Below are 24,651 nucleotides of genomic sequence, written 5' to 3'. Positions count from 1 at the left end.
TTTGTACGTCATTTATTGTTTAATTTAAATGTTTTTTTGTATCATCATGAATATATATTATACATTTTTCACAACATTCCTTTCAGCCTAATCTGTTTACATATAATCCTTATCTTGATAATATATGCAAATATATGCCATCGTGTTAATGAAAAGGCTGCATGGAATTTTTTGGCATTGTTGCTAAATATATCTTACATTGGACTTTCCCGTTGACAATGTTAATTCTTGAACAACCAGCCGAATTGTAATATGTAAAACTAGACTTTAGAGAGATTGAGGATTCTACTTTAATTTTTTATTTTATTTCTATGCTTCTAGATAACTTTTCAGTGGGAATCAGAGTGAAGTTTATCTGGTTGTACAACAAATATTATTATACTGTGGAAGAGGGTAAAATCTTACTTGTGTTTGGGCATTGAGTAACTGCATTGCTGCTGGTGGGGGTCGGTGTTGTGGTATTTGAGGTGTTTTCTATGGGGGTTGTAGTTGTCGGGTTGTTGGTGGTCTGACAAGTCCCATCTGGATCAAGCAAAAGGGAAGAAATTGAATTATTACAACATTTGCTAAATATCCATAACCTAAACTAGTATGTAAACCCGATTCCAAAAAAGTTGGGACTTTATAAATTGTGAATAAAAACAGAATGCAATGATGTGGAAGTTTCAAATTTCCATATTTTATTCAGAATACAACATAGATGAAATATTAAATGTTTAAACTGAGAAAATGTATAATTTTAAGGGGAAAATAAGTTGATTTTAAATTACATGGCATCAAAACATCTCAAAAAAGTTGGGCCAAGGCCATGTTCACCCCTGTGTGTCATCCCCTCTTCTTTTTATATCAGTCTGCAAACGTCTGGGGACTGAGGAGACAAGTTGCTCAAGTTTAGGAATAGGAATGTTGTCCCACTCTTGTCTAATACAGGATTCTAGTTGCTCAACTGTCTTAGGTCTTCTTTGTCGCATCTTCCTCTTTATGATGCTCCAAATGTTTTCTAATGGTGAAAGATCTGGACTGCAGGCTGGCCATTTCAGTGCCCGGATCCTTCTTCTACGCAGCCATGGTGTTATAATTGATGCAGTATGTAGTCTGGCATTGTCAAGTTGGAAAATTCAAGGTCTTCCCTGAAAGAGACGACGTCTGGATGGGAGCATATGTTGTTCTAGAACTTGGATATACTTATCAGCATTGATGGTGCCTTTCCAGATGTGTAAGCTGCCCATGCCACACACACTCATGCAACCCCACACCATCAGACATGCAGCTTCTGAACTGAGCGCTGAGAACAACTTTGTCCTTGTCCTCTTTAGTCCGGATGACATGGCGTCCCAGTTTGCCAAAAATAACTCTAAATTTTGATTCTTCTGATCACAGAACAGTTTTCCACTTTGCCACAGTTCATTTTAAATGAGCCTTGCCCCAGAGATTTGGTGATCCTCTGCCCATCTTGACTTCTGAGAGACACTGCCACTCTGGGAGCCTAGTTTTATACCCAATCATGTTGCCAATTGACCTAATAAGTAGCACATTTTTGCAAAGTTGCTGTTTCCTTATATGTACATTTAACTTTTCCGGCCCTGTTATTGCTACCTGTCCCAACTTTTTTTGGAATATGTAGCTCTCATGAAATCCAAAATGATCCAATATTTGACATGACATTTCCAAATATAAGTTCATGAGATTTGTAAATTATTACATTTCTTTTTTTAATCACAATTTGTACAGTGTCCCAACTTTTTTGGAATCGGGTTTGTAAAATAGTTTGTGGTTGTACCATGACCTGCTGTTTCTCAAGAACTCATTGCATACACACTCCATTCAAATATTCTGGATTGTTAATAATTTCAGTCTTCCGTTTGTTGTGACCCTGGAGCACAGAACCAGTCCTGCATTTCACAGGTATGTTTGTGCCAATAGCCAACAATACTTTGTATGGGTCAAAATTATCAATTTTTCTTTTGTGCCTAGAATCATTAGGATAATAAGATCATGTTCCATGAGTATATTTTGTAAATTTCCAATCCCAGAATTCAAATTGTAACCAGCAACGATGACGTCATAATGACGGACAACAGCATTGACGTCATAATGAGTGACGCTCCGATGACGTCGTAATAACGTCATATTTTTAATAACCAGCTGGTCATAAAGAACTTTGTTTTTCCCCGTCTTAAAAAGAAAGGTGGAAGAACGAGTGCTATCCATTATGTTTTCTTATTTAGCTGAATGCCAGGTATGATGCAAAAAGCCTCATGACTTTGAAACAGAATAGAATTATAAACTATATTCACATCATATGCGTCTGTGGTGAAATTACTAGATTTTCACGTCAATGTTTATTTTAATGCGAACAATGCACAATGGTACTTTAATTCAGCAAATCCAGCACATCACAAAAATTTTTTTGATGTGCAATGTCACTTTGATGTCACTTCTTTTGATACACAAACAGACACGGATCAGAATTTCATGACTGATGGATGACCAACACATGTTAAGTGTCAACCCTTTCAAAAATGGTAGCGTGTGCCAACATGAACTGTAGCAGGAAGATCCAGGCCAAAATATTGTGGACATGAGGGCCTTAAGGATTCAACAGGATGCTGTACCCGTCGGTCTCAACATATTAGAGAACATACAGAAAAAGGAGAATTTACCACACTCAATGATGCTTTTTTGCCCATCACAGGTTACATTTCTCTCTACAATCATTTCGGGGGTAGTAGAAAGATAATTATTAACAGATAACTTTGTACTCATTTGTCATGCCTTACAGTTATAAAACATTAAACATCAATTTATGACAGAAAATTACTTACTTGCTGGGAAACAGTCATAAGACAAAGTCAGGTATTTAAAAGTCCAAGCACAAGGATCAGAGAAAACCGAGTTCACTGCAGAGACAGCACAGCTCTTCCGTCCATCACACCTGATTTATGGACAGACAAATGACAAGTAATGCTTTAATAAACTATAGACAACTCTGCATCTCATACTTATAAAGTAGTGCATAGAAAGATAATGGTTTATGATCTCTGGTAAACCTACTTTGCAGACATTATAGAGAGGGATTCAGCCTTTTTGCAGTTGTTATTTGAGAGCTGATCAGCTTGTTTTCCAGTAGCGCAGACGGTGCTGTCAGTTCGCCCATAGTTGGCATTAAGGACCTTTATGCAACCAGTATCTGACGTGGTTTAAAAAAAAAAATCTATGAAGCTAGAGACAAGTTAAAGTCCAGGCTCCAGATACCCTCATGATCTCGTTCCTCCTCTCACATACTCTCCTATTTGGGAACAAAGCTCAAAAGACTGGACTACTCACCACATTGGATAGATGCAGACTCTCCTTCACAGACGACCACACTTTTTGCTTATGCACCGGCAGAAAGAAGAAACATAAGATTTAGTAAAACTACTGGTTTTGCACTTGAAAGTCTTTAATGAGACTGTACATTATATATATATATATATATATATATAAATATACTCTGTGCGGAAACGATCGCCACACTTCTCTATATGCAAGGCTCCTGGAACGGTACGCTGTCATCTGTTGAAATGGGTACGGGAAAAAATACACACCGCATACGCACGGCAAACGGAGTATGTGTGAAATGGCCGTCACTTGCAGCAGCACTCCGGTCTGCAATTAACGCTCTGAAAGCTGCCACAGTTCACACCAATGCAACGAGACGGTGCATCATCTTAATAGCACAACGACTCTTTGTACTTCTGTCCAACTTCAGATTTTTCAGCTATCTTTGGTAGCTGGATATATTATTTTTTGCGTCTAAATATGAAATACGGTTATTGATAAATTTTAATTGTTATTGTTGTTCATTATCATTTTGGGGTCTTAGGAACATTTTAGGGTAGTTTCAGCCCCCGTAAAATAAGCCTAATGATGTCCCTGAGTGACGCACCGATGACGTCATAATGACTGACGGCACCGATGACGTCATAATGACTGACAGCACCGATGACGTCATAATGACTGACAGCACCGATGACGTCATAATGACTGACAGCAGCAATGACGTCATAATTAGGGCTGCAGCTATCGATTCTTTTTGCAATCAATTAATCTACCACTTAACCGATCGATTATTCGATTAATCGGATAATTACTTTTTCTTTATTAAAGAGCAATAAGAGACAATAAGACGGGTATCTTAAAATTAACATCTAATTTGTTTACTTTTTAGAAAAATCAAGTTTTATTGCTGAAATTGCATACATTAATAACTGTGAAACTAAACAATTTTAATGCATACAATTGCCATATTATATTAAATAAAAATCTATTTCAAATTACTTTAAAAAGGTAAACATAGTTCAATCTAAAACTAAACCTACAACCAATAAATCTAAATAGTAATATAAATAACAATAATGCAATATAAATATAAATAGTCTATAAATTCTATATAATATAAATATTCTAATATTCTATAAATATTCTATAAATAATATAAATAACTAAACATTGTATTTATGTTGTGCAACTTAACTCAGCTCAGCTCAGGCATGACATAAGCATTTACTGTCTTATTTACTCCTTTACTGAAGCAAAACATATTGGACAGGTTAACTTAGAATAAGAGATGTGCGGATCAGCTCTATCGTCACCGAATCAGCTGTTAGAAGCAAACCATCCACACGCACCCGGTAGTCATAACTTCAAATCCTCCGTGTTAAGCGCGATGCTATCGTCACATATTAGCTACACTGAAGTAGGTTGCTAAACAAAACAAAAAAACTTATTTGGCAAAATTACATTTACATAAACCAGGGTTCGACAACCTATACATCACACGGAGGAATAACCACTAGAACGTGATCAAACGCGAGATATGTTTAATTCAGTTAAAGTACATCACACATGCTGATCTTTTGAGCTAATCATTCATCATTGTAACACAGCTTGTTTTAAGTTAGTAGCTATAAATATGATTAAAGAGTGATATTTAAATTACACAAATCAATGAAAGCACGCCGCTCTGAGCTCTGAAAGCACGAGCGCTGCTCATCACAAACGCGCGCGCGTTACAGCTTGTTCTGACGTTTGTTCCGCCTAGTATTGAGAACATCTAATGGTGCATTTCGAAGATATTATCAAGTAGGATATATAAAGTCTCATTAAAGATTTCACACACATCACAATGACGGTGATCCATGTGCAAAGCTGCAAACTCCATCGAGTTCATGTGTTTGGAGTTGATCGTATCTCCTCAGCTGACACGTGTACTGACGCAAATGAAACTTATATGTTCAGCGTCGCATCCTGAAGCTCAACACACAGTTGTCTTCATTTAAAAACAGTGATACTAAATGATATTATTATTAGTGCTGATGCCCGCCCGCTCTCCCTCTCTCGCATTGCGGTCTTTGATCTCGACATGAGCTGAAAACGAAAGTTAAAGAACGACACGCATTCATTGCGTTTTAGCGTGATATGAGAGTTCTGCGTCTTTATTAAAATCAACATATTAACGATTTCTTTTTTGGGATGTTTACGCACCTGAACCGCGGATATAACCGCAATCCGCTCATACTCCGAGTCCTTACACAAAAAATGTCTTTCTGCAATATCTGTGTGTAGTTAAATGGACTAAGCGAAGCATCGAGGCAGATTATTTTGCCTCAAGGATTTTTTTGATTCGATTAACTCGAGTTACTCGATGAATCGTTTCAGCCCTAGTCATAATGACTGACAGCAGTGATGACATCATAATGACTGACAGCAGTGATGACGTCATAATGACTGACAGCAGCAACTGATGGCAGTGATGACGTCATAATGACTGACAGCAGCCACTGATGGCAGTGATGACGTCATAATGACTGACAGCAGCAACTGATGGCAGTGATGACGTCATAATGACTGACAGCAGCGACTGATGGCAGTGATGACGTCATAATGACTGACAGCAGCCACTGATGGCAGTGATGACGTCATAATGACTGACAGCAGCGACTGATGGCAGTGATGATGTCATAATGACTGATGGCACTGACGGAAGTGATGACGTCATAATGACTGATGGATCCGATGACGTCATAATGACTGACAGCAGGGACTGACGGAAGTGATGACGTCATAATTACTGATGGCAGTGATGATGTCATAATGACTGATGGCACCGATGACGTCATAATAACTGACAGCAGCGACTGAAGGAAGTGATGACGTCATAATTTAAAAAAAAAAGGTTTTTTGTATCATTATAAATATATATATATTATTAAAAAAATTCGCAACATTCCTTTCAGCCTAATCTGTTTACATATAATCCTTATCTTGATAATATATGCCATCGTGTTAATGAAAAGGCTGCATGGAATTTTTTGACATTGTTGCTAAATATCTTATATTGCTAAAAATCTTATATTGGACTTTCCCGTTGACAGTGTAAATTCTTGAAGGACCAAACGAATCGTAAGATGTAAACCTAGACTTTAGAGAGATTGATGATTCTACTTTAATTTTTTATTTTATTTCTATGCTTCTAGAAAACTTTTCAGTGGGAATCAGAGTGAAGTTTATCTGGTTGTACAACAAATATTATTATACTGTAGAAGAGGGTAAAATCTTACTTGTGTTTGGGCAAAAAACTTAATGCAATGATGTGGAAGTTTCACATTTCCATATTTTATTCAGAATACAACATAGATGAAATATCAAATGTTTAAACTGAGAAAATGTATAATTTTAAGGGGAAAATAAGTTGACTTTAAATGTCATGGCATCAACACATCTCAAAAAAGTTGGGACAATGCCATGTTTACCCCTGTGTGGCATCCCCTCTTCTTTTTATAACAGTCTGCAAACGTCTGGGGACTGAGGAGACAAGTTGCTCAAGTTTAGGAACAGGAATGTTGTCCCACTCTTGTCTAATGCAGGCTTCTAGTTACTCAACTGTCTTAGGCCTTCTTTGTCACATATTCCTCTTTATGATGCTCCAAATGTTTTCTAATGGTGAAAGATCTGGACTGCAGGCTGGCCATTTCAGTGCCCGGATCCTTCTTCTACACAGCCATGATGTTATAATTGATGCAGTATGTGGTCTGGCATTGTCATGTTGGAAAATTCCAGGTCTTCCCTGAAAGAGACGACGTCTGGATGGGAGCATATGTTGTTCTAGAACTTGGATATACTTATCAGCATTGATGGTGCCTTTCCAGATGTGTAAGCTGCCCGTGCCACACAGACTCATGCAACCCCACACCATCAGACATGCAGCTTCTGAACTGAGCGCTGAGAACAACTTGGGTTGTCCTTGTCCTCTTTAGTCCGGATGACATAGCGTCCCAGTTTTCCAAAAAGAACTTTAAATTTTGATTCGTCTGACCACAGAACAGTTTTCCACTTTGCCACAGTTCATTTTAAATGAGCCTTGGCCCAGAGAAGACGCCTGCACTTCATGTTTAGATATGGCTTCTTTTTTGACCTATAGAGTTTTAGCCGGCGACGGCAAATGGCATGGTGGATTGTGTTCGCCGACAATGTTTTCTGGAAGTATTCCTGAGCCCATGTTGTGATTTCCATTACAGTAGCATTCCTATATGTGACGCAGTGCCAACTAAGGGCTGAAGATCACGGGCATCCAGTCTGGTTTTTTAGCCTTGACCCTTACACACAGAGATTGTTCCAAATTCTGAATCTTTGGATGATAATATGCACTGTAGATGATGATAACTTCAAACTCTTTGCAATTTTTCTCTGAGAAAATCCTTTCTGATATTGCTCCATTATTTTTTGCTGCAGGATTGGGGGGAATTGGTGATCCTCTGCCCATCTTGACTTCTGAGAGACACTGCCACTCTGGGAGCCTCGTTTTATACCCAATCATGTTGCCAATTGACCTAATAAGTAGCACATTTTTGCAAAGTTGCTGTTTCCTTATATGTACATTTAACTTTTCCGGCCCTGTTATTGCTACCTGTCCCAACTTTTTTTGGAATATGTAGCTCTCATGAAATCCAAAATCAGCCAATATTTGACATGACATTTCAAAATATAAGTTTATGAGATTTGTAATGTATTTGTAACATACATTTTATAATTTTATACTTTTTTATATACTTTTCATATACTTTTTAAATCACAATTTGTACAGTGTCCCAACTTGTTTGTAATCGGGTTTGTAAAATAGTTTGTGGTTGTACCATGACCTGCTGTTTCTCAAGAACTCATTGCATACACACTCCATTCAAATATTCTGGTTTGTTAATAATTTTCGTTTTCCGTTTGTTGTGACCAATAATGTTATCAATAATTTCCTCAGAGTTTGACTGTTTTGCTCTTGCTGGGGATTTTAACATTCACATAGACAATATTGAATCCAGTACAACAAAAGAGCTCATGACTGTTCTTAACACTTTTGATTTGACACAGCATGTAAATGGCCTCACACACAATCGTGGACACACTCTAGATTTACTTATCAGTAAGGGTCTAAACATTTCATCAGTTGTTATTAAGGATGCGGCACTGTCTGATCATTTCTGTATTTTCTTTGATATATCAATCTCTCCTGCCATTGAAGCTAGATCTGTCTCTGTCAAAAAGAGATGCTTAAATGAGAACACTAATGTGCTGTTTATGAAGGCTTTATCTCTAACACCAAGCATATCTGCAGACTGTGTTGATTTTCTCCTTGACTCCTTTAACTCAAAAGTAAAGAGTGTAATTGATGATATTGCTCCTCTAAAAGTCAGAAAAAAGAGTACCAAACAAAAAGCACCTTGGAGAAACTCAACAGCAGTTCAAATAATGAAAGGACAATGCAGAAAATCTGAACGAAAGTGGCGGAAGACAAAACTTGTAGTCCATTATAACATCTATAAAGACAGCCTTCATGCTTTCAATGTTGAACTAGGCAAAGCTAGACAGGCCTTCTTCTCAAATATTATAAACAGAAGCATTAACAACACACGCGCTCTTTTTGCTACTGTCGAGAGACTAACAAACCCCCCGAGTCACACTCCTAGTGAAATGCTCTCAGAGAGTAAATGCAGTTTCCTACTTTCTACTTCTCCGAGAAAATCAATAATATCAGAAAGGCGATCAGCACATCCTCTAGTTGCGCTGGGGTCAGTCAGATCATACCAAACCCTCGGAAAATTACCATGTCAGATTTCGAAGCTATTGACTGCAAAATTTTAGAGGAAACAGTACAGCATCTTAAAACATCAACCTGTGCCCTAGACACACTCCCCACTTCTTTTTTTCAAAAGTGTGTTTAACTGTTTAGAAGCAGATCTCCTTGAAGTGGTGAACTCCTCACTTCTCTATGGAACTTTTCCAAACTCCCTTAAAACTGCAATAGTTAAGCCTCTTCTGAAAAAGAGAAATCTGGATAACTCCATACTGAGCAACTACAGACCAATCTCAAATCTCCCCTTCATAGGCAAAATCATTGAAAAAGTTGTTTTCAATCAGCTGAACAAATTCTTACGCTCGAATGGATACTTTGACAATTTTCAATCTGGTTTCCGTCCACATCACAGTACAGAGACAGCGCTCATAAAGATTATAAATGATATTCGCTTAAACACTGATACAGGCAAAACATCAATTCTGGTACAACTGGACCTCAGTGCTGCATTCGACACTGTTGACCAAAACACTTCTAGACAGGCTGGAAAACGTCCCCGGTTACGTATGTAACCTTAGTTCCCTGAGAACAGGGAACGAGAAGCTGTGTCAGCTGACGCTACGGGGAATGCCTTCAGCGTGACAGGTGTCTGAAATCGCTATCAAATCACAATCCTACTGACCGTCGGCAGCTGGTGATGTCATCGCCGTGCGACCAGGAAGTATAAAAGGGCACCGTGCCAACATGACGCTATCCGCTTCGTCTGAAGGGACTGTGGGCAGGCACACCTTGAAGCATGGCCATGTGACGCAGAGTCTCGTTCCCTGTTCTCAGGGAACTAAGGTTACATACGTAACCGGGGACGTTGCCTTTCGAAAGGGAACTCGCCCTGCGTCAGCTGACGCTACGGGGAACGATATGGGGAACGATATACCCACGCCGCCATGCTGAGGGGAGTGGACGCCCCTTACTGGCAGTGAGAACTGCCTGGACGAGTGTTCGCAGAAAGTCTGAACCACTCCCCCTCTAGCCACACAAGCTGCCAGTGACATCATTCCCAGACATTCCCTACGGTCATAGCCCAAGCTATATGCCTAAGAGAGAACCTTAACAAGTTTTATCTGAGGTTTCCTACTCTCGGCTTGCTCGAGGGCCTGGGACCTACTACTTCGAAGGAAGGAGTCCCTTAAGGGAATGTGGCTGGGGGACCCGAGGGTGCCCCAGCCGTCACTAATTCGGGAAAACCTTCACCGAATGCCACCAGGGAGGCCTCACCTGGCATCACTTCTGTGGGACACCCCAGCTTGGCCAACCCTATCTGTCAAAACAGAGCCTCCGGACATTGCTCTTGCTCATGAGTATCCAGACTGAGGGACTGCAAACTGGCAATGTCCTCCTCAGACCGGAACTCAGAGACGGGAATCCTGGAGAGCAGTACTCAGCTTAGTGCTTCTTACCCTTGCCATCGAGGGGAGTCTCTTCTGCTCGATCCTAGGATCTACTGAACACATTTATTACAGGGGTGCTCAGGAGGCCTAAAAAAGGCCTATGGACTGATCTTCCCGGGAGGCCCCGAGGGGGGCCTGCCCGTCTGATCAGACTCAAGCGGCCGTAAGCTCGCAGACGACCCTCAATGAGGGGAGCTCTTAAGCCAGCTTGGTAGGTAAACCATGCTGTAGGCTAGCCAGTCCCTGTCCTGAAGGGACTGCGCAGCAGAAACGGAGTCTCGTCGTGCTAGGGCATGAGCCCGCCCTTGAGTTATACCGGCCCAGGCCGGGACCCACCGGCGGGCAGCCGCTAGCTGTCAGCACAAAGCCAGTTATACGTTCCCGTTCAAGGGAACCGTTTCCCCTCCAGGGAGGCCAGGAGGCGCCTCTACCTGGCACCGTTAGTGCTAGCTGTTAAGAGCCGCAGGAAGGTGGCCATACTGGTTCCTCAGGGGGCCCATGAGGCTATAACGCCAGAAGCCATCCATGCTAATGGCTAGCTTGTCACCGAGAACTGGTCCGGGAATCCCTTCCCAAAAAGGCCCAAAAAGGCCTGACAGCATAATACAGTGGCCTACCGAGCGTCCCGGCTCGGGGGGCTCACCCTCAGGCGGCCTGGAGAGGCCTGCTACCTGCCAGCCAATGTGCAAACTGTCGGGAGTTGCTGTGTTCCCGGGGCTCGCCTCCAGGGAGGCCTGTTTGATGCCCACGTATAGTCCGGTCTTCTAGGGTGGCCTGGAGAGGCCTATTGCCAAATGGCAGTTCCCTATAAGATTGGTGACAGACGGTGCTTATCCGATGGCAAATCTCACCGGAAAACCCGCAGGGCCGGGAAACGACCTTAGGACGGCCTGAAGCGGCCTGCCCCTGATAGCAGACCATGCTAGCCGCCTGGCTAGCACCCACGCACACTGTTGCAAGACCTGGGAACCGGGGCTCACCCTACAGGAGGCCTAAAGCGGCCTAGATCCTGTCAACCAATGGTCGGAACCCTAGGTCACCCCCTCAGGGGACGCCATCTGAGGCGTGCTGAAACTCAGCAAGCCCTCAAAGTTGGGCTGACAGTGGCTGTCTGCTGGCTGATGAGGACTGGATATCCAGTCACTACCTGGGGACTCATCCCCAGGGAGGCCGTTAGGGGCCTACTTATGACGAGGTTTCTGCTGCAACCGACATCGTTGGGGAGAACCCTCCCCGGCTCACATGGGCCACGACGTCGGAACTTACCCGCAGGGAGGCCTACTGAGGCCTACCACCTGACCCAGAGTTAACTGCCCAGACTGCCTCGGCTGGCGTCTCCCGCCAGCCAGCCTTCTATAGTCGGTCCGCCCCAGCGGCCCATAGAAGCCTTCTGCGACGGCGTAGTCTCCCAGGCAGCGCCTACCAGCGTGGACCTAAAACACAATGCCCACAGCAGTGCACTCAGCATAAAACGCCTTGAACCCTCTAAAGCGAGGGGAGTACAACTTACGCCACCTGCCTCCAGGGCGGCCGTCTACCAACCCATGCTTTCCGATGGTTGTGAAGTACAGCTCGACCCGAGCCCTAAAAGGTGAAGCAGAAGACACAGAGCAAGAGGTGAAAATATTGAACACCCACAACCGGCCATTTCCTGAACCAAGCCGGGGGGCCGCCCAGAAGTGGCGGCCGCACTAGCTCTGGGGGGCGGGGCTAGCAAAACCAGTCTATTCTGCGCACCGCGAAGAGACGCCTACCCCGTCCCCACGACCACTGGCTGAGTCGCGATTCATTCTGCTACACACCTTTTTGCATTAATAACAACCCCCAAATGCAGAAGGGGGGTGGGCATTGGCTGGACGACCCTAACTGCGGGGAGGCCGGATAGGGATACAAAGCTCCTGCGGGACTACCGACAGGAGCCCGGGGCAACTGCCAGGGCGATATGCCACCGCGAGACGCCACCGCCATCCCATCAACAGCCTTGGCCAACTTGATGCACTAGCATCGGTCTGATAATCCCACAAACAACGGCCCTAAAAAGGGCTAAGACAGACCTTACTGCAGTTCATGCGCTAGCCTAACCTCACATATTCATCTAGATATTTCACTAGCAGAGGTGCCAACGCTACCCAGAAGTGGCTACAGCTAAAAAAGTTCGCCAGGAGAACATACATCAGTTTATATTGCTGCTACATGCCCGCGGCATGTGAAGTGGCCTCAACTGCTCATATTACACATATCCAGAAGAGAAACAGCCTTATAAACTACTGTTGCTACACTAGAAAACATACAGCCTACATAAACACTCTGTGTTTATACAAACATCGTTCTAGCCACCTTTACCGGGGAACTACAGGCCCACTTCTCCAACTGTTACATTACTTCACTCTTTTTTAAACAAAATATCCCTCAGGGAAGCATAGAGTCCAAACATACGGCATTGAAAAGAAGAATGTTTGCCCTAAAGGGGACTCACCCGCTGTCTTCAGTGCCTCATCGCTTCATGTAACATGCATGCTTCGCCGCCCTAACCTGAGGGTGGGGCGCTTTCACACACCGCTCGCTCATCATCGGCCCGTGCGGCCTGGTGTAAAGCGCGCCCAGGGAGAGAAAGGAAAACAACAGAAAACAAAGGAGGGGACACAACCTCACGTTCTCCGCGGGCGGAGACTCACCACCTCGCTTCCGGCGCTGGAAGCGGTTCTTCTCCCCGATGTCCCTCCTCCAGTTGCGGGTGTCCCGCCTCTTCCGCGTCCTACTCCTCCACAGAGGGGGCGCATGAGAGGCCACGCTACTCATTGGCCCAGTCGATGATCCTCGGATCTTGATGGGCCAGGGACACCCACCTGCCTGGGCGCCACCCCAGACCTCAGCGGAATACACATTCTATACACCACTGAGCGCGCCCTCACCTCTCTGAACTTTCCCACCACCGCCTCGACGGAGGTTCCGAAAAGCTCAGACGGCGAGACCGGGGCATCGAGGAGAGGCCTTTTCTTTCACCCCGATGTCCACCAAGTTCGGCCACAGATGCCTCTCCGTGGCGACCATAGCCGCCATCGACCGTCCGATGGCGACTGCTATGTGTTTGGCCGCCCGGAGAGAGAGATCCGTGGTGCAGCGCAACTCAGCCATCGCATCAGGGGGTAGACCCTCCCCTGATCGAGGTCCCTCAGCAGGTCAGCTTGATAAGCCTGCATCACAGACATCGTGTGCAAGGCCGCCACCGTCTGACCCGCCGATGTGTATGCCCTGCCGTTAAGACGTGAAGTCGTCTTTAATGGTTTCGATGGCAGGGCTGGAGCTCTTAGTGTCGATGGCCGCCCGGACGCGAGATAGTTTCGTCGATGGGCAGCATCGACACATACCCTGCCTCGGTCAATCCCCCGACATCAGCAAAATTAAAACGCTGATGTCGATGGATTCGCGCCGAGTAGGGTTTCTTCCATGCCCCCACGACCTGCTCGTGAAGGTCGGGGAGGAATGGAAGGCTCCCGGGCTAGCTGGGCGGCTATGGTCGGGGAGAAACTGATCGCCCAATCTGTCAGGGCGGGCAGCCTCTCCCCTGGCTCTCTGCCACGGCAGCTGAAGTCTCAGCGCCGCGCGCCCCATCACATCCAGCAGCTCCCCATAAACGGGGCAGGATGGCTGGGAGGATTCGGCCTCAGCCTCATTTTCCTCCTCATCCACAGCCATCCTCTGATCGACTGGAAAAGCACGGGCTGACGAAGAGGAGGAGTCTCCATCCGACTCCTCCTCCATCAGCCTGCTCTCGCGACCTGGCTGATCGTCTGCGAGCAATGTGTTCTCCAGACGATGAGCCAGATCCATCTGGGAGCCCCAGGACAAACAGCACTGCTCAGCCTCGGCATGAGCGGGACCGCTCCCAGATGCTGGCTCTTCTTCCCTCGAGAAGAAGGCCAAGCGAGAGCGGAGCGTCCTCAGAGGAAAATGCTCGCAGTTTGCGCAGGAAGCCACTTCGAGAACCTCCCGCGCGTGCTCTTCCCCCAGGCAAAGCACACAAAGGGTGTGCGTGTCCTCAGGCGTGAGAAACCTGGGACACGGATCAGCGCACTTCCTGTACGCTCCCTTGGATTTACGTGTGCACTTTATTTCACTTTAGAAAGACTTTGTAGCGAACCAGACAGAACAGTCCCTGAAGACGAAAGGATAGCGTCATGTTGGCACGGTACATTCCCCGTAGCATCAGCTGACGCAGCGCGAGTTCCCTTTCGAAAGGGAACTGGGTTGGGCTTTCTGGGATGGTCCTCAAATGGTTCAGGTCATACTTAGAAGGGAGAGGTTATTATGTGAGTATAGGAGACCATAAGTCTGAGTGGACATCCATGACATGCGGAGTCCCACAAGGGTCAATTCTTGCACCACTCCTATTTAACCTGTATATGAGGTTATGAGGTCACCTGCCACTGAGCCAAATAATGAAAAATAACAATATTGCTTACCACAGCTATGCTGACGATACCCAACTCTACTTAGCACTGTCACCTAATGATTACAGCCCCATTGACTCCTTGTGCAAATGCATTGATGAAGTTAACAACTGTATGTGCCAAAACTATCTTCAGTTAAACAAAGACAAAACCGAAATCACTACATTTGGAAACAAAGATGAAATTCTCAAGGTAAACGCTTATCTTGAGACTAAAGGCCTGATAACAAAAAAAAAAATCAAGTCAGGAATCTTGGAGTGATTTTGGAGTCAGACCTGAGTTTCAGTAGTCATGTCAAAGCAATAACTAAATCAGCTTACTATCATCTGAAAAATATTGCAAGAATTAGATGTTTTGTCTCCAGGCAAGACTTAGAGAAACTCGTTCATGCTTTCATCACCAGTAGGGCGGACTATTGTAATGGCCTTCTCACCGGCCTTCACAAAAAGACCATTAGACAGCTGCAGCTCATACAGAACGCTGCTGCCAGGATTGTGAGCAGAAGCAGAAAATATGACCATATCACACAGGTCCTCAGGTCTTTACACTGGCTTCCAGTTACATTTAGAATCGATTTTAAAGTACTATTACTTGTTTATAAATCACTCAATTAGCTAGGACATCAATATATTACAGATATGCTGATTAAATACAATCCCAACAGATCACTCAGATCAGCAGGATCAAGTCAGTTAGAAATACCAAGAGTTCACTCAAAGCAAGGAGAGTCTGCTTTTAGCTATTATGCCAGCCGTAGTTGAACCAGCTTCCTGAACAGATCAGATGTGCTCCAACAGTAGCCACATTCAAATCCAGACTCAAAACACATCTGTTTAGCTGTGCATTTACTGAATGAGCTCTGAACCACTGTATGTCCGACTGATCGCACCTTATCTTATCTCTTTATTCTTTTTATAATTGTTTTAGTTTACCTTTGTTCTTATCTTTGGTTATTGTTATTGTATATGTTCTTTTGAGTTAAATATGATGAGTGAAAACTGGGTTTGATGGAAATAGTAAGTTTGACAATAAGGTTTGAGTATGTGTAAATCTGTGGAGGGTATGATGAGTGAGAATGGGTTTAACAAGAAGGTTTCTGAGTAAAAATCAGGGAATAGTGATTAAAATGGATGTTATGAACGTGTTTGAGAAAGAAATGAATGAGAGGTGTTCTAATAAAGATGGTACATGTATGTAGGCTGTAAACTGAAGAATGTTTTATTTTTATATCAGACCATAATTGTGGATCTGACCATTTTATTTGATTTTATCTTTTTTTTTTATTATATATATTTTTAATTTTATTATTATTATCTTTACAACTGTTTTAACTATGCTTGTTTTAAAAATTGTATTCCTCCATATGGTATTCTTTTTTCTCATGCATTTGTTACCACTGTTTTAATTAATTTCTATGTAAAGCACTTGAATTGGGTATGAAATGTGCTATACAAATAAACTCGCCTTGCCTTGACCCTGGAGCACAGAACCAGTCCTGCATTTCACAGGTATATTTGTGGCAATAGCCAACAATACTTTCATTGCATGGGTCAAAATTATCCATTTTTCTTTTGTGCCTAGAATCATTAGGATAATAAGATCATGTTCCATGAGTATATTTTGTAAATTTCCAATCGTAAAAGTAGAGAAATTATGAAATTATTATTAGTAGGAATATGCCTTACTAAGAACTTTATTTGGACAACTTTAACTTTAAATATTTTGATTTTTTTTGCACACTTTGATTTCAGATATTCAAATCGTTGCCAAATATTGTCCTATCCTAACAGATCATATATCAATGGAAATCATATTTATTCAGCTTTCATATGACGTATAAATCTCAATTTAAAATAATTGACCCTGGTTTTGTGGTCCAGGGTTACATATTTGCGTTGATTGATAGAACGTTCAGAATTCAAATTGTAACCAGCAGCGATGACGTCATAATGACTGACAACAGCATTGACGTCAAAATGAGTGACGCTCCGATGACGTCATAATGAGTGACGCTCCGATGACGTCATAATGAGTGACGCTCCGATGATGTCATAATGACGTCATATTTTTAATAACCAGCTGGTCATAAAGAACTTTGTTCCCTTTCGAAAGGGAACTCGAGCTGCGTCAGCTGACGCTATGGGGAACGCCTCCAGCGTGACCGGTGTCTGAAACGTTTATCCAATCACATCAATCCTACTGACCGGCGACAGCCTCTGACGTCATCGACGTGCGACCAAGAAGTATAAAAGGGCGCCTTGCAAACAGAACCGCATCCAATTCGTCTTCAGGGACTGTTTGTCTGATTAAAAAAAAGAGCATTATGTCGAAGTGTGCGCACAAGACGAAGCACGGCTTCAGAAAGTGTGCAGACCCGTGTCCCAGGTTCCTCACACCTGAGGACACACATACACTCTGCGTGTTCTGCCTGGGTGAGGAGCACGCACGGGAGGTTCTTGAGGAAAGTGCCTCCTGTGCGAACTGTGAGCGTCTGTCTCTGAAGACGCTCCGCTCTCGTCTGGCCCTCTTCTCGAGGGAAGGGGGTCCAGCGGCTGGGAGTGGTCCCGCTTCGGCCGAGGCTGAGCGGCGACTTATGTCTTGGGGCTCCCAGCTGGATCTGGCCCGCCGTCTAGAGACGGAGGTTGTACTCGGCGAAGGGCCAGATCACGAGGGGCGGCCGCCGGAGGAGGAGTTGGGTGATAACTCCTCCTTATCGTCGGCCGAGGAGCTCCCACATCAGCAAGGGATGGAAGTGGAGGGTGGTGAAGCGGCCGAGGCCGAACCCTCCCAGCCATCCTGCCCCGTATACGGGGAGCTGTTGGAGGTTATGGAGCGGGCCGCCGAGCGGGTACAGTTGCCGTGGCGGCGCGCTAGATGAGGAGCCGCTCGTCCAAATCGCCTGGACGATCGGTTTCTCTCCGGCCATAACCCCCCAGCTCTTGGGAGCCTTCCATTCCTCCCCGATCTCCATGAGCAGATCGCGGGGGCATGGAGAACCCCGTTCTCGGCTCGCTTATTCCGCCATCAGCGGGCGAATTTCGCTGATGTGGAGGGAGTGGCCGAGGCGGGGTACGTGTCGATGCCGCCAGTTGATGAGACGTTTGCGAACTATCTCGCATCTGGCCGGGCATCGACATTAAGAACTCCCACCCTGCCGTCTAAGCCGTTGAGAACGACCTCACGGTTAAACGGCAGGGCATACACGTCAGCAGGTCAGGCGGCGGCGACGCTGAACACCATGGCGGTGTTGCAGGCTTACCAAGCCGACCTGCTGAGGGACCTCGATCAGGGGGAACGCCAGGGTGGCCTACCCCCTGAGGCGATGGCTGAGCTCCGCCGCACCACGGATTTAGCTCTCCGGGCCACCAAGCAAACAGCAGCACATATGCCTGTGCATGGATGTCATTACGCGCCGGTGGACAGCGGGTAAGCCCTCAGTATGAGGGACGTTTTATGTTCTTAAAATGCTGTGTGCTCCCCGCCGAGGGTGTGTTGTGACGGCCGCTAGTTTCCCCGTTTGGTGGCCGGAACGATCTATTGAGGGAAGCCGTGAGACGGCTGGTGAGAGCTAGCCTCGCTAGTGGAGCGTAGCCGTCACGTTAAGCCAGCAAAGTAAACATGTTACTGTGGTGTGTTCTCTCAGTGCGTTGAGAGTGGTTACCGCTCATTTTCGCGGAAATATGTTTCAAGAGAAAAAACTAAGCGAGTGTGGGTGTCCCTAGCGGTTCGGCTAAAAGCTCCGGGCCACCGGAGGGCAAGTGTTGTAGCGTTACCCCCTGCGGACGTAAGTAAGCGCGAGGGTGAGTAGGCTAACACACGAACAAAGCATATGTGTACCCAACCCTCGAGATATGGGCTTGGGACGTTAAGTTGCTAGGGTGGGTGCTCCCAGCCTTAGCAGAGACTGGTATACAGGCATGCCATGGTCAGGCTACAAAAAGAGAGCACAGTTAGCCTAGGCTGTGTTTTTACAGGATGATAACCCCTATTCAGCCTCCTCTCATGTGAGAGTCGCCTGGCCAGGGCCCGCCCCCGGGTCTGCGCTCGGGGGTGCGGTAATGCAGATGGGAAAAGGTGAGAGCATTATAGATTTACAACTTAGCCTGTAAGGCGGTAAGTAAGGTTTGTGGGTCACCTGGGCCAAATACTTTTATCCCATCCAAGGGATGTGGGACTGTGGTAACCATTATTCGCATATTGCAATAATTTTGCCCTGTGTTTGTGCTCCACCTTTCGTAGGGCTCGGGGTGAGCGACACGCACAACCTGCGTGCCTCGTGAGGGCCCAGCGTTGGATGCTCCCCTGGGAAACCAAGCATCGCCATGGCTGACGCCTTGGAGTAAACGGCGGGCCGCTGGAAATAGCAGCGGTCTCCCCGGGGCTGGTGTGGTAAGGTGAACTCCCCTCACTTAAAGGGGTTGTAAGAGCATGTTTGTGCTGAGTACACCGCTTTGGCGATGCAATTAGGTCTGTGTTGTAGCTACTGCCGGAGGAGACTGGGCTTCGCAGGGAGGACCCCGTGGGCCTCCGAATGAAGCCAGCTGTGAGCTGTGAGCAGCCAGCCCAGACAGTCCAGGCAGTAGACTCTGAACAGGAGGCCTCGACAGGCCTTCTAGTTGGAGTGACGACATGGGGGCCCGTGTGCGGGATGGTAAAAAAAAAAAAAAAAAATCTTCCCTTTTGTTGTCACAAACAGCAGTGTCTCGTCAACAGGCAGGCCCCGTAGGGCCTCCCAGGGGATAAGTCCCCAGGTGGTAACTGGACGACTAGTTCTTCGTCAGCCAAGCAGACAGCCACTGTCAGCCCGACGTGGAGCGGCCAGCATTCATCCGACCTGCCAGTGAGCATTCGTCGCTGGCATGGCTACAAGCCCAGTTAGTAGGCCTCCCTAGGCCTCCCTGAGGGCCTGCTGGGGTGCAGCAGGCCTTGCCGGGCTTCCCTTGAGAGGGTATTCCCGTGCTTCAGGTGTTAGACGGCAGGTAGTAGGCCTCACCAGGCCTCCCTGAGGGCCTGCTGTGGTAGCAGTAAGCCTCGTCTGGCTTCCCCCAAGGGGTCGTTCCTGGGCTTCAGTCACTGGCGGACAGGTAGTAGGCCTCGCGGGGCCTCCCTGAGGGCCTGCTGGGATGCAGCAGGCCTCATCTGGCTTCCCCTGGGGGGGGGTACTCCAGGGAACTTGCGCTGGATAACAGTTCCTGGGCTCCAGTCACCAGAGGGCAGGTGGCAGGCCTCACCAGGCCTCCCGGAGGGCCTGCTGGGTTGCAGCAGGCCTCATCTGGCTTCCCCTGAGGGGGTGGTCCAGGGCCTCGGCCACTGGGTGACAGGGATTAGGCCTCGCTAGGCCTCCCGGAGGGTGAGCCCCGGTTCCCGGTTCCTATGACAGTGAGCATGGTTGCTAGCCAGGGCGGCTAGCATGATCTGCTATCAGGTAGCAGGCCTCACCAGGCCTCCCTGAGGTCGTTCCCCGGCCGCAGTGCCGGCTACGAGTAGCCTGGCAGGTAGTAGGCCCTGCGGGGCCTCCCTGGGGGAACGGGTTCCTTGGAAGGAGACACAGAACTGGAACTCAAGCTGACAGCTAGTGGTTCCTGCCATCAGGCTTCGGTCCTAGCCGGCAGCACCTGATGGCGGGCGCATACTCTAGCACAATGAGTTTACACTGCTGCTATGCGGTCCTTACAGGACAGGGACCTGCATAGGTTGCCTACAGCATGGTACCTACCAGGCAGGCTTAAAAGCTCCCCTCTTATGAGGGTTGTCTGTGAGCTTACGGCCGCCTGGGCCTGGTCAGTTGGTCGTAGGCCCCTCGGGGCCTCCCTGTTAGATCAGCCCGTAGGCCTTCTCAGGCCTCCTGAGCACCCCTGTAATGTATGTGCTCGGTAGATCCTAGGATCGAGCAGCTGACTCCCCTCGCTAGCAAGGGTCGGAAAGCACTACGCTGAGCGCTGTTCTCCAGGATAGCCCGTCTCTGAGTTCCGGCCTGAGGCGAACACTGCCAGTTCGCAGTCCCTCAGCTTGATGCCTCTCCAGAGGCGAGTTTCCAGAGGCTCTGTTGTTAACAGACTGGGCTGGCAGACGGAAGCGTCCCGCATAGTGACGCCAGGTCAAGCCTCCCTGGTGGCATTCGGTGAAGTTCTTCCCGAATAGTGACTGGCTGGGGCGCCCTCGGGTCCCCTAGCCACATTCCCTTAAAGGAACCCCTTCTGTCGAACAGGTTGGTTCCAGGCCTTTGAGCGGCCGGGGTAGGGTACATGAAGGTGCCCCAAGGCCACAGCTCGGGCTATGACTGTAGGGAATGCTGTCACTGACAGCCTAATGTGACCAGAGGGGGAGTGGTTCAGGCATTTCAGTTGAATTTGCTTGTCCTGACAGTTGTCACTGCCAGTAGGCATGCACTCCCCTCGGCATGGCGGCGTGGGTATATCATTCCCCATAGCGTCAGCAGACGCAGCTCGAGTTCCCTTTCGAAAGGGAATGTCCCCGGTTACGACTGTAACCTTAGTTCCCTGAGAACAGGGAACGAGACGCTGCGTCACTTTTGCCATGCCTCGGGGCCTGACTGCGAACAGTCCCTTCAGACGAATTGAATGCGGTTGTGTTTGCAAGGCGCCCTTTTATACTTCCTGGTCGCACGTCGATGACGTCAGAGGCTGTCGCCGGTCAGTAGGACTGATGTGATTGGATAAACGTTTCAGACACCGGTCACGCTGGAGGCGTTCCCCATAGCGTCAGCTGACGCAGCGTCCCGTTCCCTGTTCTCAGGGAACTAAGGTTACAGTCGTAACCGGGGACGTTTTTCCACCTCTAAAAAGAAAGGAGGAAGAACAAGTGCTATCCATTATGTTTTCTTATTTAGCTAAATGGCAGGTATGATGTAAAAAGCCTCATGACTTTGAAACAGAATATAATTATAAACTATATTCACATCATATGCGTCTGTGGTGAAATTACTAGATTTTCGCGTCAGTGTTTATTTTAATACGAACAATGCACAATGTTACTTTAATTCAGCAAATCCAGCACATCACAAAAAATTATATATATATATATATATATATATATATATATATATATATATATATATATATATATATGCAATTCTCTATATGCAAGGCTCCTGGAACGCTAGACCACGTCCGCTGTCATCTGTTAAAATGGGTACGGGAAAAAAATACACACCGCATACGCACGGCAAATGAATATGTGTGAAATGGCCGTCACTTGCAGCAGCACTCCGGTCTGCAATAAACGCTCTGAAAGCTGCCACAGTTCACACCAATGCAACGAGACAGTGCATCATCTTAATAGCACAACGACTCTTTGTACTTCTGTCCAACTTCCGGTTTTTCGGCTATTTCTGGTATCTGGATATATATCATTTGTTGCGTCTAAATATGATTGAGGATACGGTTATTGATAAATCGAATTGTTATTGTTGTTCATTATCATTTAGGGGAGCGTAGGAACATTTTAGGGTAGCTTCAGCCCCCGTAAAATAGGCCAAACGATGTCCCTGAGTGACGCACCGATGACGTCATAATGACTGACGGCACCGATGACGTCATAATGACTGACGGCACCGATGACGTCATAATGACTGACGGCACCGATGACAACATAATGACTTATGGCAGCGACTGACGGAAGTGTTGACGTCATAATGACTGACAGCAGCGACTGACAGAAGCGATGACGTCATAATGACTGATGGCACCGATGACGCCATAATAACTGACGGCAGCGACCCACGGAAGCGACGGCACCGATGACGTCATAATGACTTATGGCAGCGACTGACGGAAGTGATGATGTCATAATGACTACTGACAGAAGCGATGACGTCATAATGACTGACGGCACCGATGATGTCATAATGACTGATGGCACGATGATGTCATAATGACTGACAGCAGCGACTGACAGCAACGATGATGTCATAATGGCGGACAGCAGCGACTGACAGCAGCGATGATGTCATAATGGCTACAGCACCGATGACGTCATAATGACTGACGGCACCGATGATGTCATAATGACTGACGGCACCGATGATGTCATAATGACTGACGGCACCGATGATGTCATATTGACTGACAAAAGTGATCACTCATGGAAACACAAGCGTATACCTGTACTCATGCGGTGTTGTGTGTGTTACACTCTGCATCTGAAGACACGCACCTGTTGAAATCAGGACTGCTGATGGCAAGCACTTAAATACATTTGGTAAAATCCAAATTTTTATGTCTTCAAGTATCTCTTTCGTTCTGATTTCATATCTCCCCCAGTTGTTTGTAATGTTGAAAAAGTATATATTTTTTGATGTTTTGCATTGTCCTGAAAACAAGATAGAACATTTAAAAAAAAAAAAATCAATAATGGTTTGTAATTAAAATATATGCATACTTTACCCAGTGTTGTTATCAATAACTATTATTTTTTTATTTTTTGAAGATGTAAAGAAAATATAAAAATTTGCCTTGGCAACTAACTAGCATAAAATAGGCCTACATTTAAGTTAAATGTACTAAATATCTTAAATTAAACTGAAATAAATGTAAATTAAACCTAGATAAAAACTCTATAAAAAAAGTGAGTAAATAACAAAAAAATTATTAAAACTTTAACTAAAACACAAACTGAAAAAATATTAAAACAAGCTAAATGATAATCAAAAACAAAATAAAAATCATATATGATAAGAAAGTAACACTGTTACCCTGTAACATGGAGTTTGGTTTGACAGTCATTATGCAAAAATTCCCTATCAGTATTTCACAAGCCGACGGACATGTCAGGTTTACAGCTGGAATAAAAAGGCATTATCTCTATTAATCTGTCATCACAAGCACTTTCAGAAAATAAATATGCAGAATATTTCACAGCTACCTGAGCAAGCTGAATTATTTAAATTCTCGAAATATGCATTAGTCAGATTGTCTCCAATGATCATTATTTTCGAGGAGCCTGCACAAACAAACACAAAAAAGGCTAAGCACATCAAAAACATATTTGTTCTTTCAAAGTTGATAAATGTAATTTGTCATTTAAAGCGACATACTTATCTGCTCTGAAGCACAACAGACGATCATCAGCCACAGCAAATTCTGCTTCTGCCGAGACATAATTCCCAAAGATATCCTGATAGAGACACAAGAGTTTGATTTTCTTTTCAACAGATATTGGCTATAAATCCTAAAGTATTTTCTTACATTCTTGAGATGAACGTCCAAAGTCCAAGAGGAGAGAGAGAGAGTTTCATCCGTTCACATATGAAGCCGTACGGTTATGATCCGCTGAAACAATGACATACAGTTTATTTGCATACAGGAAAATCATGTTTATTTGGGATTTACCTGTGAATTTCAGTGATAATTTACATTCAAATCCAGTTTATCAAGTCCAGAGGTGGACAAAGTACACAACTTCATTAGTTGAGTAAAAGTAAAAGTACAAATGGTCAAATATTACTCCATTACAAGTGAAAGTTGTAACAGATTTTTACTTAAGTAGGTTAGGTTAGGTTAGGTTAGGTTAGGTTAGTTTAGTTTAGTTTAGGTTAGGTTAGGTTAGGTTAGGTTAGGTTAGGTTAGGTTAGGTTAGTTTTATTATACCCGTAGGTAAATTTGTTTTACAGTGTAATGACTATGGC

At 45.4% G+C, this 24,651-nt stretch overlaps 2 protein-coding genes across 2 annotated transcripts in view; both read right to left on the bottom strand.

The window, feature by feature from the left end:
* Nucleotides 1-1,568, bottom strand: part of LOC137090815 (adhesion G-protein coupled receptor G2-like) — a 32,265-nt gene extending 30,697 nt beyond the window's left edge. The window contains exon 1 of the mRNA XM_067454769.1: nucleotides 406-1,568. The gene's annotated coding sequence lies outside the window, so the exon portion shown is untranslated. The remainder of the gene's footprint in view (nucleotides 1-405) is intronic.
* Nucleotides 402-24,273, bottom strand: LOC137090814 (uncharacterized). Its single transcript, XM_067454768.1, has 8 exons — nucleotides 24,212-24,273; nucleotides 24,061-24,140; nucleotides 23,889-23,966; nucleotides 23,719-23,805; nucleotides 23,181-23,336; nucleotides 3,328-3,375; nucleotides 3,055-3,190; nucleotides 402-522 (listed from the first exon to the last, which is right to left on the bottom strand). Exons 1-8 carry the CDS (start codon nucleotides 24,259-24,261, stop codon nucleotides 402-404), a joined length of 756 nt encoding a protein of 251 aa, XP_067310869.1. The 5' UTR covers nucleotides 24,262-24,273.
* Nucleotides 24,274-24,651: the final 378 nt, after the last annotated feature.

The sequence above is a fragment of the Pseudorasbora parva genome, chromosome 10 (assembly GCF_024679245.1).
Source record: "Pseudorasbora parva isolate DD20220531a chromosome 10, ASM2467924v1, whole genome shotgun sequence".
Classification (NCBI taxonomy): domain Eukaryota; kingdom Metazoa; phylum Chordata; class Actinopteri; order Cypriniformes; family Gobionidae; genus Pseudorasbora; species Pseudorasbora parva.
Note: the sequence above shows the minus strand (reverse complement) of the source record. Positions and strands in the feature narration are given on the sequence as shown.

Coding starts and splice junctions, on each gene's coding strand:
- LOC137090814 (XM_067454768.1), bottom strand. CDS start 24,261: ATGAAACTCTCTCTCTCTCCTCTTGGACTTTGGACGTTCATCTCAAGA. Junction 23,806..23,888: donor AAATAATTCAGCTTGCTCAG/GTAGCTGTGAAA, acceptor TTTTTATTCCAG/CTGTAAACCTGACATGTCCG. Junction 523..3,054: donor CTCTCTATAATGTCTGCAAA/GTAGGTTTACCA, acceptor TGCTTGATCCAG/ATGGGACTTGTCAGACCACC.